We start from the raw sequence: 13,329 nt of genomic DNA, 5'->3' as shown, positions 1-13,329 counted from the left end.
TAAGTAAAAAGGATATAAAAGAAAAGCATAAATTCTACTCCAAAGGCCTTTACAAATGTCCCCAAATGCTTTTCAAAGGTAACTGGGAAATGTTGCACATTATATTATAATTTTTTGGAAATTACGTTTGGCCTTGTTATATCGTTTTTGACATACAGTGTCATTAACACCTCCACTGCGAATGTTTGGGTGCACAACAAAGCCAGAAAACACCGCCGCTAACAACCCTGCCCAGCTTTGCAGCCCTTCAAGATGACAGACCGAGGTCACAATGACATTTGCAATCCTCATAAAAATCACCGTTTCCAAGGCTGTCCTCTCATTTCATAGCTGCAATGCAAACAATTGCAAACATTTGGGGCCACAGACACCAGAAAGAGCTGGCTCAACCTGGATGGGCTGGAAGAGTCGAAATGTTCAAAGTAACTGTCGGTACCGGCAGGGAAATGGCTGGAAAATTCGACATGTGCTGTTTCCCAATTGAAAGATCTCCGTGGATTTTGGTATCCACAGAGGGTCCTGAAACCAAACAGCAATGGATATAAAGGGCCCACTGTATTTTAGACAGGTATCCCAAACCCCTGCAATCCAATTTCTCATTTGTTTCCTGTTTTATTATATTTAGGGTATTGTTGCCATACATCAACATTGTTTAATCTCAAGTCATTCACATGTAAAAAAGCACCCTATGGGTGACCAAATGCCTCTGGAAGGGTACTTCTTGCTCTGGCCAGCTTCCCATCTCCAAACACAACCTGACTGTTTTTACGAACAACAAAACAGGCCAATGCCCCGCAAACATAGGCCAATGGCACACATCTCCACCTTCTAAGCAGCTGCTTATCTAATCTGTTTTAATAACGTTGCTATAGTTTTTACAAGGTATTAAACATAACCACAACAAGCGCTGTCAAAATACACTCGGTGCGTTTCACAATTTCATCCCAAGCGTGTCTGCGCACATGTACAAAAGCTGGCCTTTGAACCCGGATGGCAAATTCTCTGTGCTGCAATTCTTCCATTGCCGAACCAATGCTGTAGCAAAACCGAACAGTAAAGTCCGCTCTCCTAAACAGAGATCAAGGTGCAAATCCACAGCCACAAAAGTGTCTGGTCAATCTTACACCAAACGTCATTTTGGGGACTTCTCGGTACTATATGTTTTATTGATGTAAGCCGCCTTAATCTTATTGATGAGGTGGATAGAAATAAATGTATTATTATTATTAGTAGTAGTAGTAGTAGTAGTATTGAAAGAACTGAAGGGTGGCCAGCGACCCATAAACTATTTAAAACTAAATCTAACCCTCCTCCTTGCTATCAACCAAAGATTGCGCAGTTTTTCTTGGACCGAAGTGGTAGAGTTTTACCGGTTACGAATAGGCCCTTGAGCGCTACACAGCCCTGCATTCCCCCAGTTTTAGGATCCTAGCAAACTCCTTTCTGGGGATCCTGTTCCAAAGTACAGTATCGCATTTCCATCCCAGCAGGAAAGCAGAAGTTAAGCTCATTTGTGAGAGGCAGCTGCTTTGGCAGGAGGCAGGATTAATCCTATACCCTCCGAAACATGCTTTTGAAAGAGTTTGCAGCAACCACAGCCACCCAACTAGACCCTGAAAGCTGAAGGGTCTCTATAAAGGCAAGGGTTGTCCTTTTCAGCCTAAGAGAGGAAGAAGAAACTCATCAAACCCATAGAAAAAGACCTTTAAGTCAGAGTGGTGTAGTGCATTGAGCATTAGATTAGGATAGGGTCAGCCCACCATATCCATGGGCTTTTTATTCACAGATTCAACCATCCATGTATATATATTTTAAATATATATACATTCCAAAGAACAAACCTTGATTTTGCTATTTTATATCGGGGATACCATTTTATTATGCCATTGCATCTAATGGGGCTTGAGCATCCACGGATTTTGGGATCCGCAGGGGCTCCTGGGAACAACTCCAGCAGATACCAAGGGTTCGAATCCTCGCTCAGCCATGGAAGCCCACTGGGTGACCCTGGACAAGTCACACTCTCTCAGCCTCTCAGAGGAAGGCAATGGCAAACCACTTCTGAACAAAACCTGCAAAGAAAACCCCATGAGAGTTACCAAAGATTCAAAGTACACAACAACAAAAACAACCCAAAGCCAGGGATAGGCAAATTCCCCTATATTCGGAAAAGATTGTTTGACATGATAATGCTCAATTACATAAATAGAAGCCCTCTGAGGCATAGAGTTGGCCATTTACAGGATTTTGCATGGAGGTTGGGGCTTTTCATGGTTTAAAGTAGGCCTTCTTCGGTCCTGGAGCCACCTGTAAGCCAGGCATGGACAAAGTGTGGCCCGTGGACCAAGTGTGGCCACTGGGACTCCAAAGTGCAGCCCTCAAAACCTCCTAGTCTCCAGCCCCCAGAAAAGCTGAGATCTCTGATGGGTTCATAAATGGAGACTGATGTTGTTGGATGCTTTCAAGTTGTTTCTGACTTATGGTGACCCTAAGGCAAACCTTCTTGGCAAGGTTTGTTCAGAGGAGGTTTGCCATGGCCTTCCCTTGAGGCTGAGAGCATGCGATGTGCCCAAAGTCACCCAATGGGATTCATGGTTGAACTGGGAATTGAATCTCGCTCTCCAAAGTTGCAACACTCAAACCACTAAGCCACAGTGGCTCTCTCATAAAGGGAGATACGGTCCTCCAAACAGCCTGGACCCAAGCCTTACAAGTCCTCCGAAGCACCTAAAAAAGATCAGAAGCCAGTGGAGCTGTTGCAAGATGGGAGTCGTGTGCTCCCTGTAGTACTGAAACAATAGTCTGACCCAGCATCATGCTGCTTCCTAAATTCCTAAGGTCTCCATTCATTCATCCAGATCTTCTCTGTCCACTTTTTAATGATTGGCATTTCCATGCCTGGCAGGAGAGAGGAGTTCTATCAGATTAGCCATGCCAGTCTACACAGCTGAGCAAAGGCTAGGTCCAGATTGCCTCCTTGTCTTCAGATTAAAGGCGGGGCAGTTTCCTGGGTGTCCCTGGTCATGCGCTGCCATTCCAATTATAAAAGCAAGACTCAGCCCAAGTCACTTGGCACCCCACGCCGACTGCATGACATCGCCCAAGAGGCGTGCGCAAGGCAGATTTCTTGCGACGATCCAGAGGAAGTGAGGCAACCATGTTGGCAGCAATGCCAGGGGAGAGGCTGGCACATTCCCACCCACCACATGCCCCAGGAAGATGATGGATCCTTTATTGGCTGGTTTGGGGCTAGTCATTCTCCAACATTCACCTTCCTGGTGTTTTGGACTTCAGCTCAATATGGACAATATGGCCAAGGCTCTGGGGGGGGGGGGTTGAAGTCCAAAACATCTGGAAGACCACTCCTCAAGAGGACTATGATGATTATTTTTCTCCCAGTTCACAGCCCTAGGAATCAAGGCCACTCAACAAAAATCAAAACAGATGTAGACAAAATCTCACATCACTTTGATTGTGGGATAATAAAGGAAGCTTGGCACAATCATGCTTCAGGGCCTGAGCATTCGCTTCCTTGAACCAAAACATGGCAAAGCTCAGTTTACACTGCAGTTCCTAGTATCCAGCAGAGAAAACCAGCAAAACTGGGAAACAGAGCTCAGAGATACTGGGAGACCAAAACAAGGTAGAAAGAATATATATACAGTTGTGGGAGTGGGATGAAATGCAATAGGATCCAGAAGGATGCTGCACCTGCATTCCTTAAGCTGTTTTATGTGATGGACAGGTAGGGTTTTGGCCCCAAAGGAGTGGTTTGGACTTTTGAGACCAGGGTTCACTTCCAACTTCAGATTGAAACCCACTAGCTGACCTTGGGCAAGTCACACTCTCTCAGCCTCAAGGGAAGGCAATGGCAACCCTCCTCTGAACAAACCTTGCCATGAAAACCCCAGGATAGGGTTGCATTATGGAGACTCTAAGTCAGAAAGAACTTGAAGGCACACAACACAACACACATGGCACCATATTTGTGCCCACTACAACTGCTTTGTTCTCTCCTAGAAACTCTTCAGTGGCTAGCAGCCAATGCTTTGGGGACTGGCACTTCTCCATTCACTTTGAGAAACACTGATGCAGATTCAAAGTTTTACATTTTGGGGGAAATGCACGATCGCCACTGCAAACGCTGTTTCTTTTGCATGGCCATGGGAGAGAATGTAACCCTTTGGCAGCCTCTGGGTTAGCACAGAGAAAGGCAACGCTTCTGAAATAGCTGTGCGCATAGGCCGACTCAACGCAAAAGAGACACAACCCTAAGCAAACAACGCCGAAAGGAGAGACTCGAATTCTCTTTGCCCTGCCACTCCCCAAAGGACAGAGCGCAATGGAAACATTACAAAGTCACAGTCCCAAAACACTCTCGCAGAATGCCTTGAACTTGTCCGCTGATGAACTGCCTTGGATAGGCATTTTTCAATAAATGATATTTTGCCATAAAAAGAAGTGGTGCATTGGAAGAGCTTCCCAATGTCCAACCTTCCTTAAAGCCAGTGTGTCTAATGCTAGATAGCCAGAATCATTTTTTGGGAACTAGTTAAAGGAGCTAAGTGATTGGGGTTTTGGGTTCTGGACCCAAGCATTTTGGATACAGGGGACCCAACCTGCAGCATTACCTCCATGTGCTTCATGGGTTGCATCACACTCACTGCTGAAAGTTGTGGAGCTAAGGTGAAACCGTGTTTGAACTCTGGCTCAAATTAAGCTCTGGATTTCCACAGCCATTGTCTATGTTCGTTTCCCTTTGTCTGCTGTCGATGTGCCCTCTGGGCAGACGAGAGAAAGAAGTCTGGTGCTCATCACATGCTCCCATTGATTTATGGCTGGTCCACCATCCCTCCATCTGCAAACTAGTCCTCTGGGGTTTTATTTGCCAAGATTGAAGCAGGCATCTTGGAGATGCTCTTACTGGGTTTCAGGGGATCCTGGAGCAAGGGACCCAGTCTCCAAGAACAAAATGAGCATTCACAAATCAGATTCTTCAGCCATCTAAACCTGTGCTTCTCATGCTTTATGGTTACTGTGCGCCTCTGAGTCATTTCATTTCTGACTTATGGCGGCCCTAAGGCAAATTTATCATGGGGTTTTCTTGGCAAGATCTGTCCAAAGGAGTTTTTATGGGGTCTTTGGACCATGTGGCCATATTCTGGAAGAGTTTATATGTATTTGCAATTTTTAATATTTTTTCCATTTTAATTCTACATTTTAATTGTTTGTTTTAATGTGTTTTATATGTATTGTTAGCCGCTTCGAGTCCCACTTTGGGAGAAAGGTGGGATAAAAGTAAATAAGTAAATAAGGATGGGAGTACCGACTGAACAAATAATAATTAATATGCTAGCATTAATTGGAAATCCCTTTCCCTTGAAAAGTCTCTCTCAAAACACACCTTCTTTGAAATTTTCAGCTTCATTCGCAGCCGAAGCAAAGTGCCTTTCCATACAATGGAATTAAATCACATTCCTCGTTTCTCTCCCCCAGATTTTTAAAAAACGTATTATAATATTTTTGCTGTGCTATATTTTATCCATTGGGCCTCGGAAGATTGAAAATGAGATAATGAAATAAATACTGCAGATATCCATACACATGTACGCTTCCGGAAAGGACACCCAAAGCAGTTCGAATTGTCATCCAAAACCACAACATAAATCAAAAAGCGAACATTAAAAACGTCTAAAAACCATTTTGTCCGCTTTCGTCCCACCTTTTCCCTTGCGAGGAGCTCCAGGCGGCTGACAAAAGACAGAAGATAACATATATAGTTAAAAACATACAAATAGCAAGCCAAAGGGAGTGGGGAGGTATAATACTAATATATTACAGCGGAAACACAGTGGCCCCTGAGAATGCCAAACCTTGCACCGTGGTTTTGTTTTAAAAGGCCCTTTGCCAAACCAGACCTTGCAGTAAAAGGCTGACTTACACACATCTCTTTAGATAAGCTAAATACATTCCCAGAAAAGCCCACACTCCCAGGCAAAACCTAAAATAAAAACCATGCGCTGATCCCTATATCCGGGGTACTTTTCGGCAGCAAGCGTTATCATGTGCTATAAATAATACAGGGTCGCTATTCCCTTCCCAAAATGTTGTTTTGAGAAGAGAAACGTGGGAGGTTTTGCAAGAAGATGAAGATGTCATCTAGATCGCCTGTAAAATTCCACGAAGGAAGCTGGTTATTAAAGGCACACTGGCTATATATAAAGAACTATAAGACGAACTATGAAAACACAGACTAGGTAAATTCATAATTTCTGTGTCCAGTAAAATGCATCATTAGCAAATTCTTCTTTGGAGAACCGACAACTGGAGATGAGAACTTCAACAAATGAAGAATTGCAAGATAATGGAAAGCGTAATGTTTAAATTAATTCAGTCACATTGTTTAGTGGCACTAAGTTGCCAAATGAAGTTTAATTTTCATTTGAATAGGATATGTATAGCTAACCAGGAGGGAATGAAATGCTCCAAGTATTCATCAATGAGATAGTTTTGTTATCTATTTAATGGGATTTTTGTTGGTATGTTGTGCTGTCCTTATTGTTATGTGTTAATTTTTTTATACATGTGAATGAAATGTATTAAAAATAAATAAATAAAAATAAAAGACACATTGGATGATTTTTTAAAGACAGGTTTGCATTCCCATTTTTGCATTTTTGAAGCTGCAAATAATTCTCGGTTAGGAGTGCCAGACGCAGATGAGAACAGGGCTCCTGCGTTTTTAATACCTTTATTGCTTTATGTAACTTTAAGGTCAGAAATGAAGGAACTGAAATAAAATTCTTCCTTGGTTCGGTCCTTAATCCAAATGTAGACCATGGTCAAGAAAAAGGCTAAGTTTGCAGATTGAATGCAGTTTGACATTACAATAACTGCCATGGCTTTGTGTGGTATGGAATTCTGGGACTTGTAGTTTTGTGAACGATCGTATTTCGCCTGCTCTATCTGAGCGCTGTGGTGCCACGGCAAACTACAAATCCCAGAATTCCATAGCCCTGAGCCATGGCAGTTAAAATGGTGTCAAACTGCATTAATTCTGCAGTGTGGATGAGACCTTTGCCTTCTTCTGATTTTTCGACCACGGTCTCAATTCTGATTAAGGACCAAGCCAAGGAAAATCTTTATTTCCGCCACTTTATTTCCTACTTTAAAGTTATGTTAAACATAAAGGTATTAAAAATGCAAAAGCCCCGTTCTCATCATTTCTGTAATGCAGATGCCAGACTTAGAAAGGCAGCAATGAAGGGACTGGAAAAGATCCTCAAGCATTAAGATATCTATCTGTCTGTCTGTCTGTCTGTCTGTGAATACCAAAGTCAGAGTCATTCCGGCAATAATGCTATTTGCATTTTCTGTGTATGGCTATGCATGGAGGAAAAATCAATTCCTTTGCAATGTGTGGCTGGAGGAGATTTCTGTGGATGGCATGGACTAAGAGGAAGACAAATGAATGGGTCTGAGAGCAAATCAGGTCTCTCTAGAAACCAAGGTGACTAAACTGAGACTGTTGAAATCTGGACACATCATGAGACAGCGTGACTCACTGGAAAAGATGACAAGGCCAGGTACAGCAGGAGGAAGTCAGAAAAGAAGGAACCTACAACAGATTGTAGCCACAAAGGCTGCCCTGAGTTTGCAAGACCTGAGCAGAGCTGCTGATGGCTTTGGCTCTTGGAGATCTCTCATTCGTAAGGTCTGAGTTGACTTGATGGCAAATAATAATAAGGAGGAACTTCAACACATCACATTCAACAACTTGTTGTCATCCAGATGTTTTGGACTTCAGATCCCAAAATTCCTGACTCAAGGCTAAGTTGGCCTGGGGCTTACAGTCCAAAGCATCTGGAGAACCAAAGATGGGGAATCACTGAGATAAGCTAGACCTGGTGGGATGCTTTCCAGAGACCTCTCCCCGTTTGTATCTGGGCACTTTAAGGCCTGCATCCGAAAAGCTTTTTAACAGCATGATCCTGCGCATCTTCATAGAGAAATTAAGTCTCCCTGATAAGTGTGTTCAGGATTGTAGCCTCTGAGCTTGAATTGTCATCTTTAGGCTGCAAAGCCTGGGAATCATGCAGGTTGGTGGAATACAAATCCCAGCAGCCCCAATCAGCACAGCCAAGCTATGCTGGGAGCTACAATCCAATAACACTTGGGGATTGCAGGATTCCCACAACGCTACATGCCACAGCGGGTAAAATGCACCCTCCAAATTTGCTGGACTGCAACTCCCATCAGCCTCAGTCAGAATAGCCAATGGTGAAGAATACTGTGGTGTCTTTGCATCAAGTCGGTGCAAATATTCCAAAATCTGAAACACTATGAAATCCCAAACTGGAATCCAAAGCATTTCGGAGAAGGGAGACTCAACTACTACAGTGAACTGGATGCACCTTTGCTCTTGCACCTTTAAAACCATTAATTGTTTAAATCAATTTGCCAGTCATGTCTTTGAAGGGATCAATTATTAATTTAGCTCGCGGAGCTCCCTTAGCGGCTCTCTTGGGCCACAGAGGTTGGGCAACAAATAATGGAAAGAGAGGCTTTATGCCACCTTGGCGAGAATAAAAAACATTGCAACCCTTGCACAACTGAATCGGGCGTGCAAAAGTGATAGTTTTGCACCCATCCATGTTCTTCAGATGGACAGAAAGCAAGGCATTTTTCTCGTGGAAAGGAAGTGGAGACGAGGAACGACAACAACAACACACCGAAAAGACAGACTCTGGAGTTTCACTTTTGCTCCTAAATCCGTGCCAAGATTTCGACAACAATCCCATGATGCCATGTTTGGACTGAAAATCCAGGAAGGAGGTCCAAAAGTGAGACAAGAAGAAGGCAAAAGAAGAAGAAACAGCTGAAGAAGCCAAGACTATTTAACTTTCTCGTCTGCAATTCCAAACAGTAGCAAAACTGTTGCTTCCTTATCTTCAGCCCATCCATTATCAAAATATTGCCTACTTCCTCCCTATTTCCTGCATTTTAAATATACATACATTTTAAATTGGATGTTATAATTTATTTTAAAAGCACGGTGCATAATTTAATCCCGTTTCAAAGCTGATCCGGTGCATATTTTAACTATATTGCAATTGTTTTGATTTCTAATCTGCCTTTGGTCCCTTGCTATTGGAAAAACAGGAACAAGGACAACAACAACACAAAGCACAACAACAGAAAGCAAACAGGCTTATTATAAGACCTAAGAGAGACAAAACCTGCAAAAGCACAACAGATGGAGAAAGTAGAAGAGTTTTGACAGTTCCACAATGTCTTTATCTCAGGATGTTTGGGAAGAAATGGTTACTGATAGTGTCCATTTTCACTTTCAAAAGGTCTATGAATGGAAAGTTCTCTGCTACATTCAAGTGTGACATTCAGATTGTGTTGCATATTTTTTAAAGAGGAGGAAGACAATACAAAGCTGCAAATATATTTACACATATCACTATCCTATCCATTTTATTATGACTAAAATCCACAGCTGGGCTTGCAAAAGATGTCTTTTTAGGGATGGTTTTTAATTTGGGGTTTGCACTGACCTGCCATCCTAGGAAGCCAGGACTCTGAGAAACCATCCCTTTCGACACCGCTCTGACTGCCACGGCTCAATGCTGTGGAATTCTGGGAATTGTAGTTTGGTGGGGGCATCAGAGCTGTGCAAGACTTGAGCAATAGGGTGACTTGGAGGTCTCTCTTTAATAGGGTCACCATGAATCGAAGTCTGCTTGATGGGAACCAACAACAGCAAACTTACAGAAGGTATTGCAACAAGGACGGGAAGGAAGAACATGCTTCACTTCTTAAATTATATGTCTCCATTGCGTGTCCAAAAGCTAATACTGGGGGGCCATTTGGACACCTGAGTATTTCATAAAAATGCCTTGGTATATTTCATCACAACATCCGGCTTTCCTCACCCTCCACAAATGGTTGGAAGCATCCTTTTGGCATTGACACCTTTTTTTTTTTGCATTGACAGCTCTAAGGATGGAAACTGATGATGATGCCTCCATAGCTGGTTCACAAACTATGTGCAAGATGGCTTTGGACATCCTATAGACCAATATTACTATATATGCTGCTCTTTTTATTAACCAGCAAGCCTTGCAGAACAATTCCCTTTTGCAAAGCAGGTCCTCCAAGGCCCAGTTCTCGGTTTATTCTGGTCTAAAGCCTAAAGTCAGCTGGCCTCTCGCTCTCAATCCTAACCCACCATCCTGCTAATCTAACCCTAAGCAAGAAGGATCTTTCCTTCCCTTGCTGTCCTCTTATTTGATCCTAGCTGTCTTGTTTTCTTACAAGAGATACGAAATAGCCCTCGCCTCCCTATATATATATATATATATATATATATATATATATATATATCTTTAAATAATTTATTTGAAACCGATCTGATTTTTCCTGTGTCTCTCTTTTATATCAAGCCCTGAAATGCTTGGTGAAGGGAAGAGTTTTGATTGACCCCAATTCCAAGTCTGTTGACAAAAGAGTGAAGAAATGGCTGGAAAATTCAAGGTCCAGCTTTGCTTTTCTGTCAAAGAAAGCAAAGCCAAAAGACACAAAGAAGGATAGCATAATCTACTTAAGGAAACAGACTGAGAGTGCATCTACACTAATGATAATAATGCAGTTTGACACCACTTTAAATGTTGTAGCTCCATCCTATTGAGATCCTAGGATCTGTAGATCTGCAAGGTCTTCAGCTTTCTCTACTAAAAGAGAGCTGGTGCCACACAAAACTACAAATCCCTGGATTCTCTAGGATGGAGCCATGGCAGTTAAAGTAGTGTCAAGTTGCATTATTTCTAGGATGAAGCCATGGAAGATAAAGTGGGCTCAAGTTGCATTATTTCTACAGTGTAGATGGCTTTCTTCACAGGTTTGGAAGCACATAGATCATACCAGTCTATTCAGCAGAGAGCCACACTGGGTTGTCGCTCTTTGCGAAGCACACGACGGAGAGCAAAAACCAAGCACTGACAGCACATGGGATGCGCGGAACCGTCAGAGAAGTGTAATAATTTGCCCATTTCCTAGCACCACCGAGCACCTTTCCCCCCTTTTCCTTACCCTTTTTGAATTCCTCCAGCATGGCATCCAGCTTGGTGTCGTGGAAGACGAAATGGACCGGGTGGTTGTAGAACTTGGTGATGGTCTTCAAGGTGGTGCAGTCGTCCGGGTCGACGAAGGCCAAGTCCTTGACGTAAAGGATGTCCACGATGTTGGAGCGCTCCTCCTCGAAAACCGGGATGCGGGTGTAGCCGCTCTCCATGATCTCCGACATGGTGTTGAAGTCCAAGATGGCGTCGCTGTTGATCATGAAGCAGTCGTGGAGCGGCGTCATGACGTCCTCCACCGTCTTGGTCCTCAGCTCCAAGGCCCCTTGGATCATGTTGAGCTCCTCCTTCACCAGGTCGTTGTAGGGCTCCGTGATCTTCAGCATCTCCACCAGCTTCTCCCGGTTGTAGACGGTGCCAATCTCTTGGCCCAAGACGCAATCCAAGAGCTTGCTGACTGGGAAGGAGAGCGGGAAGGTCAAGAGCATGAAGAACTTGGTCACCATGATGGTGTTGGCGCCCACTGCCAAGCCGTGGCGGGAGCACAGCGCTTGCGGCACGATCTCACCGAAGATGACGATGCCCGTGGTGGACGCCACCACGGCGCCCAAACCGGAGCCGATGAGATCGTCCAGCAAGATGGTGAGGGTGGTGTTGACCAAGACGTTGCCCAGGAGGAGCGAGCAGAGGAGGTAGTTGCCCTTGCGGCGGATGGGCTCGATCTTCCGGGCGTAGCGCTTCTCCTTCTCCGTGCCGCAGTTCTGGACGATGCGCAGCTCCATGGGGTCCAAGGCCATGAGGCCCAGGTTGAGCCCGCTGAACATCCCCGAAAGGACCAAGAGGCAGAGGATGAGGATGATCTGGAGCCAAAGGGGCAGGAGATGCTTCTTTTCCTCCATCACCTTTAGGTAGGCATCCTTGCCCTCCAACGGCGACCAAGCGTCGTCTGGTCCTGTCCGGGTGCAAAGGACATAGAGCTTGGACTGCTCCGCTTTACGGAGGAGTTGCACCTTGACGTAAACCACCGCTGAAGTCTCCCGGTTGCCGTCGGGCGCCGTCTGCTGTTGGACCACCACGTCTTGGGTCTTCTCCAGGCAGGTGGCGTTGGCGCGGCTGAGGTTGGCGCTCACTTCGGAGAAGGAGACCATTTCATAGATGTGGTCAGGCAAGCGGAGGCCGTAGAGGCGCAACTGGATCTCAGTACCTTCCAACACTTGGATGATGCCGAAGTCTTGGATTTCCGGCGCTGGACGGTCGCTATGCTCCAGCCTCATGCCCAGGATCAAGGGGCCACCAGTTGGAAGGCGATGCCCTGGCACAGAATGCGCAGAAGCAGCGTAGGTTGGCGCAGGGCAGAGGAGCAAGAGGCAGAGGGGTCCCAGCCCAACCAGTCCCCCCAGTTGCAAGAACAGACCTCCCAGTAAAGACTCCCCAGTCTCTCCTCTTGCATGCAATAGCAGCAGCAGCTTTTGCAAGCCACTGCTCCAAGGCAGCGCCATCTTCACCAGCCTAGAGCTGCTGCTGCTGCTGCGCTGGGAACTTTTGCTTTTTTGCAAAGCTGCCCGGGGCTTAAGGAGGAGCCCGGAGCGCGCGTCACGGCCTCATTTGCATAGGACACGCCCCCTCCGTTTGCAAGGCTGGGAGGGGGAGGAGAGGCGGGGGTTTTAAGGTCGCCCCGGGTTTTTTGTCCTCCTTCAGGTTTTTTAAGGTGGCACCAAGGAAAATGCCAGCTTTTCTTTTTCTCTCCCATAGTTTTGCATTTGTTTATTTTTGTTGGCACAGAGGAAGTTGGTTGTTGTTGTTGTTTTTGTTGTTGCTGGGTCTCTTGCAGTCCTTTTTCACTTATGGCAACACAATCATTGTTTTTTTCTTGGCAAGGTTTGTGCAGAGAGGGGTTTGCCAATGTCTTTGAGGCTGAGAGAGTGTGACTTTGTTGTTGTTGTGTCTCTTGCAGTCCTTTTTTACTTATGGCAACGCAATCATTTTTTTTCTTAGCAAGATTTGTGTAAAGGTGGTTTACCATTGCATTTGAGGCTGAGAGAGTGTGACTTTGTTGTCGCGTGTCTTCTAGTCGTTTTTAATTCATGACAACCCTAACCATAGGGCTTTCTGAGCAAGTTTCTTCCTGGTGTGTGCGTTTCCCTTTGCCTTCCTCTGAGGCTAAGAGAGTGTGACTTTGTTGTTGTTGTCGTTGTCGTGTGCCTTCCGGTCATTTCCATCTTATGGCAACCCTAAGGCGGACCTG

At 44.8% G+C, this 13,329-nt stretch overlaps 1 protein-coding gene across 1 annotated transcript in view; it reads right to left on the bottom strand.

Annotated features, from left to right (window-relative positions):
- CNNM4 (cyclin and CBS domain divalent metal cation transport mediator 4) overlaps positions 1-12,436 on the bottom strand; it is a 35,306-nt gene extending 22,870 nt beyond the window's left edge. Inside the window, exon 1 of the mRNA XM_089537440.1 lies at positions 11,098-12,436. Coding sequence (XP_089393566.1) covers positions 11,098-12,358 — 1,261 coding nt within the window. The 5' untranslated portion in view covers positions 12,359-12,436. The remainder of the gene's footprint in view (positions 1-11,097) is intronic.
- Between the last annotated feature and the right edge of the window lie 893 nt (positions 12,437-13,329).

The sequence above is a fragment of the Sceloporus occidentalis genome, unplaced genomic scaffold (genome assembly GCF_023333645.1).
Source record: "Sceloporus occidentalis isolate IW3139 unplaced genomic scaffold, rSceOcc1.0.p SCAF_9, whole genome shotgun sequence".
In the NCBI taxonomy this organism is placed as follows: domain Eukaryota; kingdom Metazoa; phylum Chordata; class Lepidosauria; order Squamata; family Phrynosomatidae; genus Sceloporus; species Sceloporus occidentalis.
The sequence above is the reverse complement of the archived record's forward strand: the minus strand, read 5'-3'. Positions and strand labels throughout refer to the sequence as shown.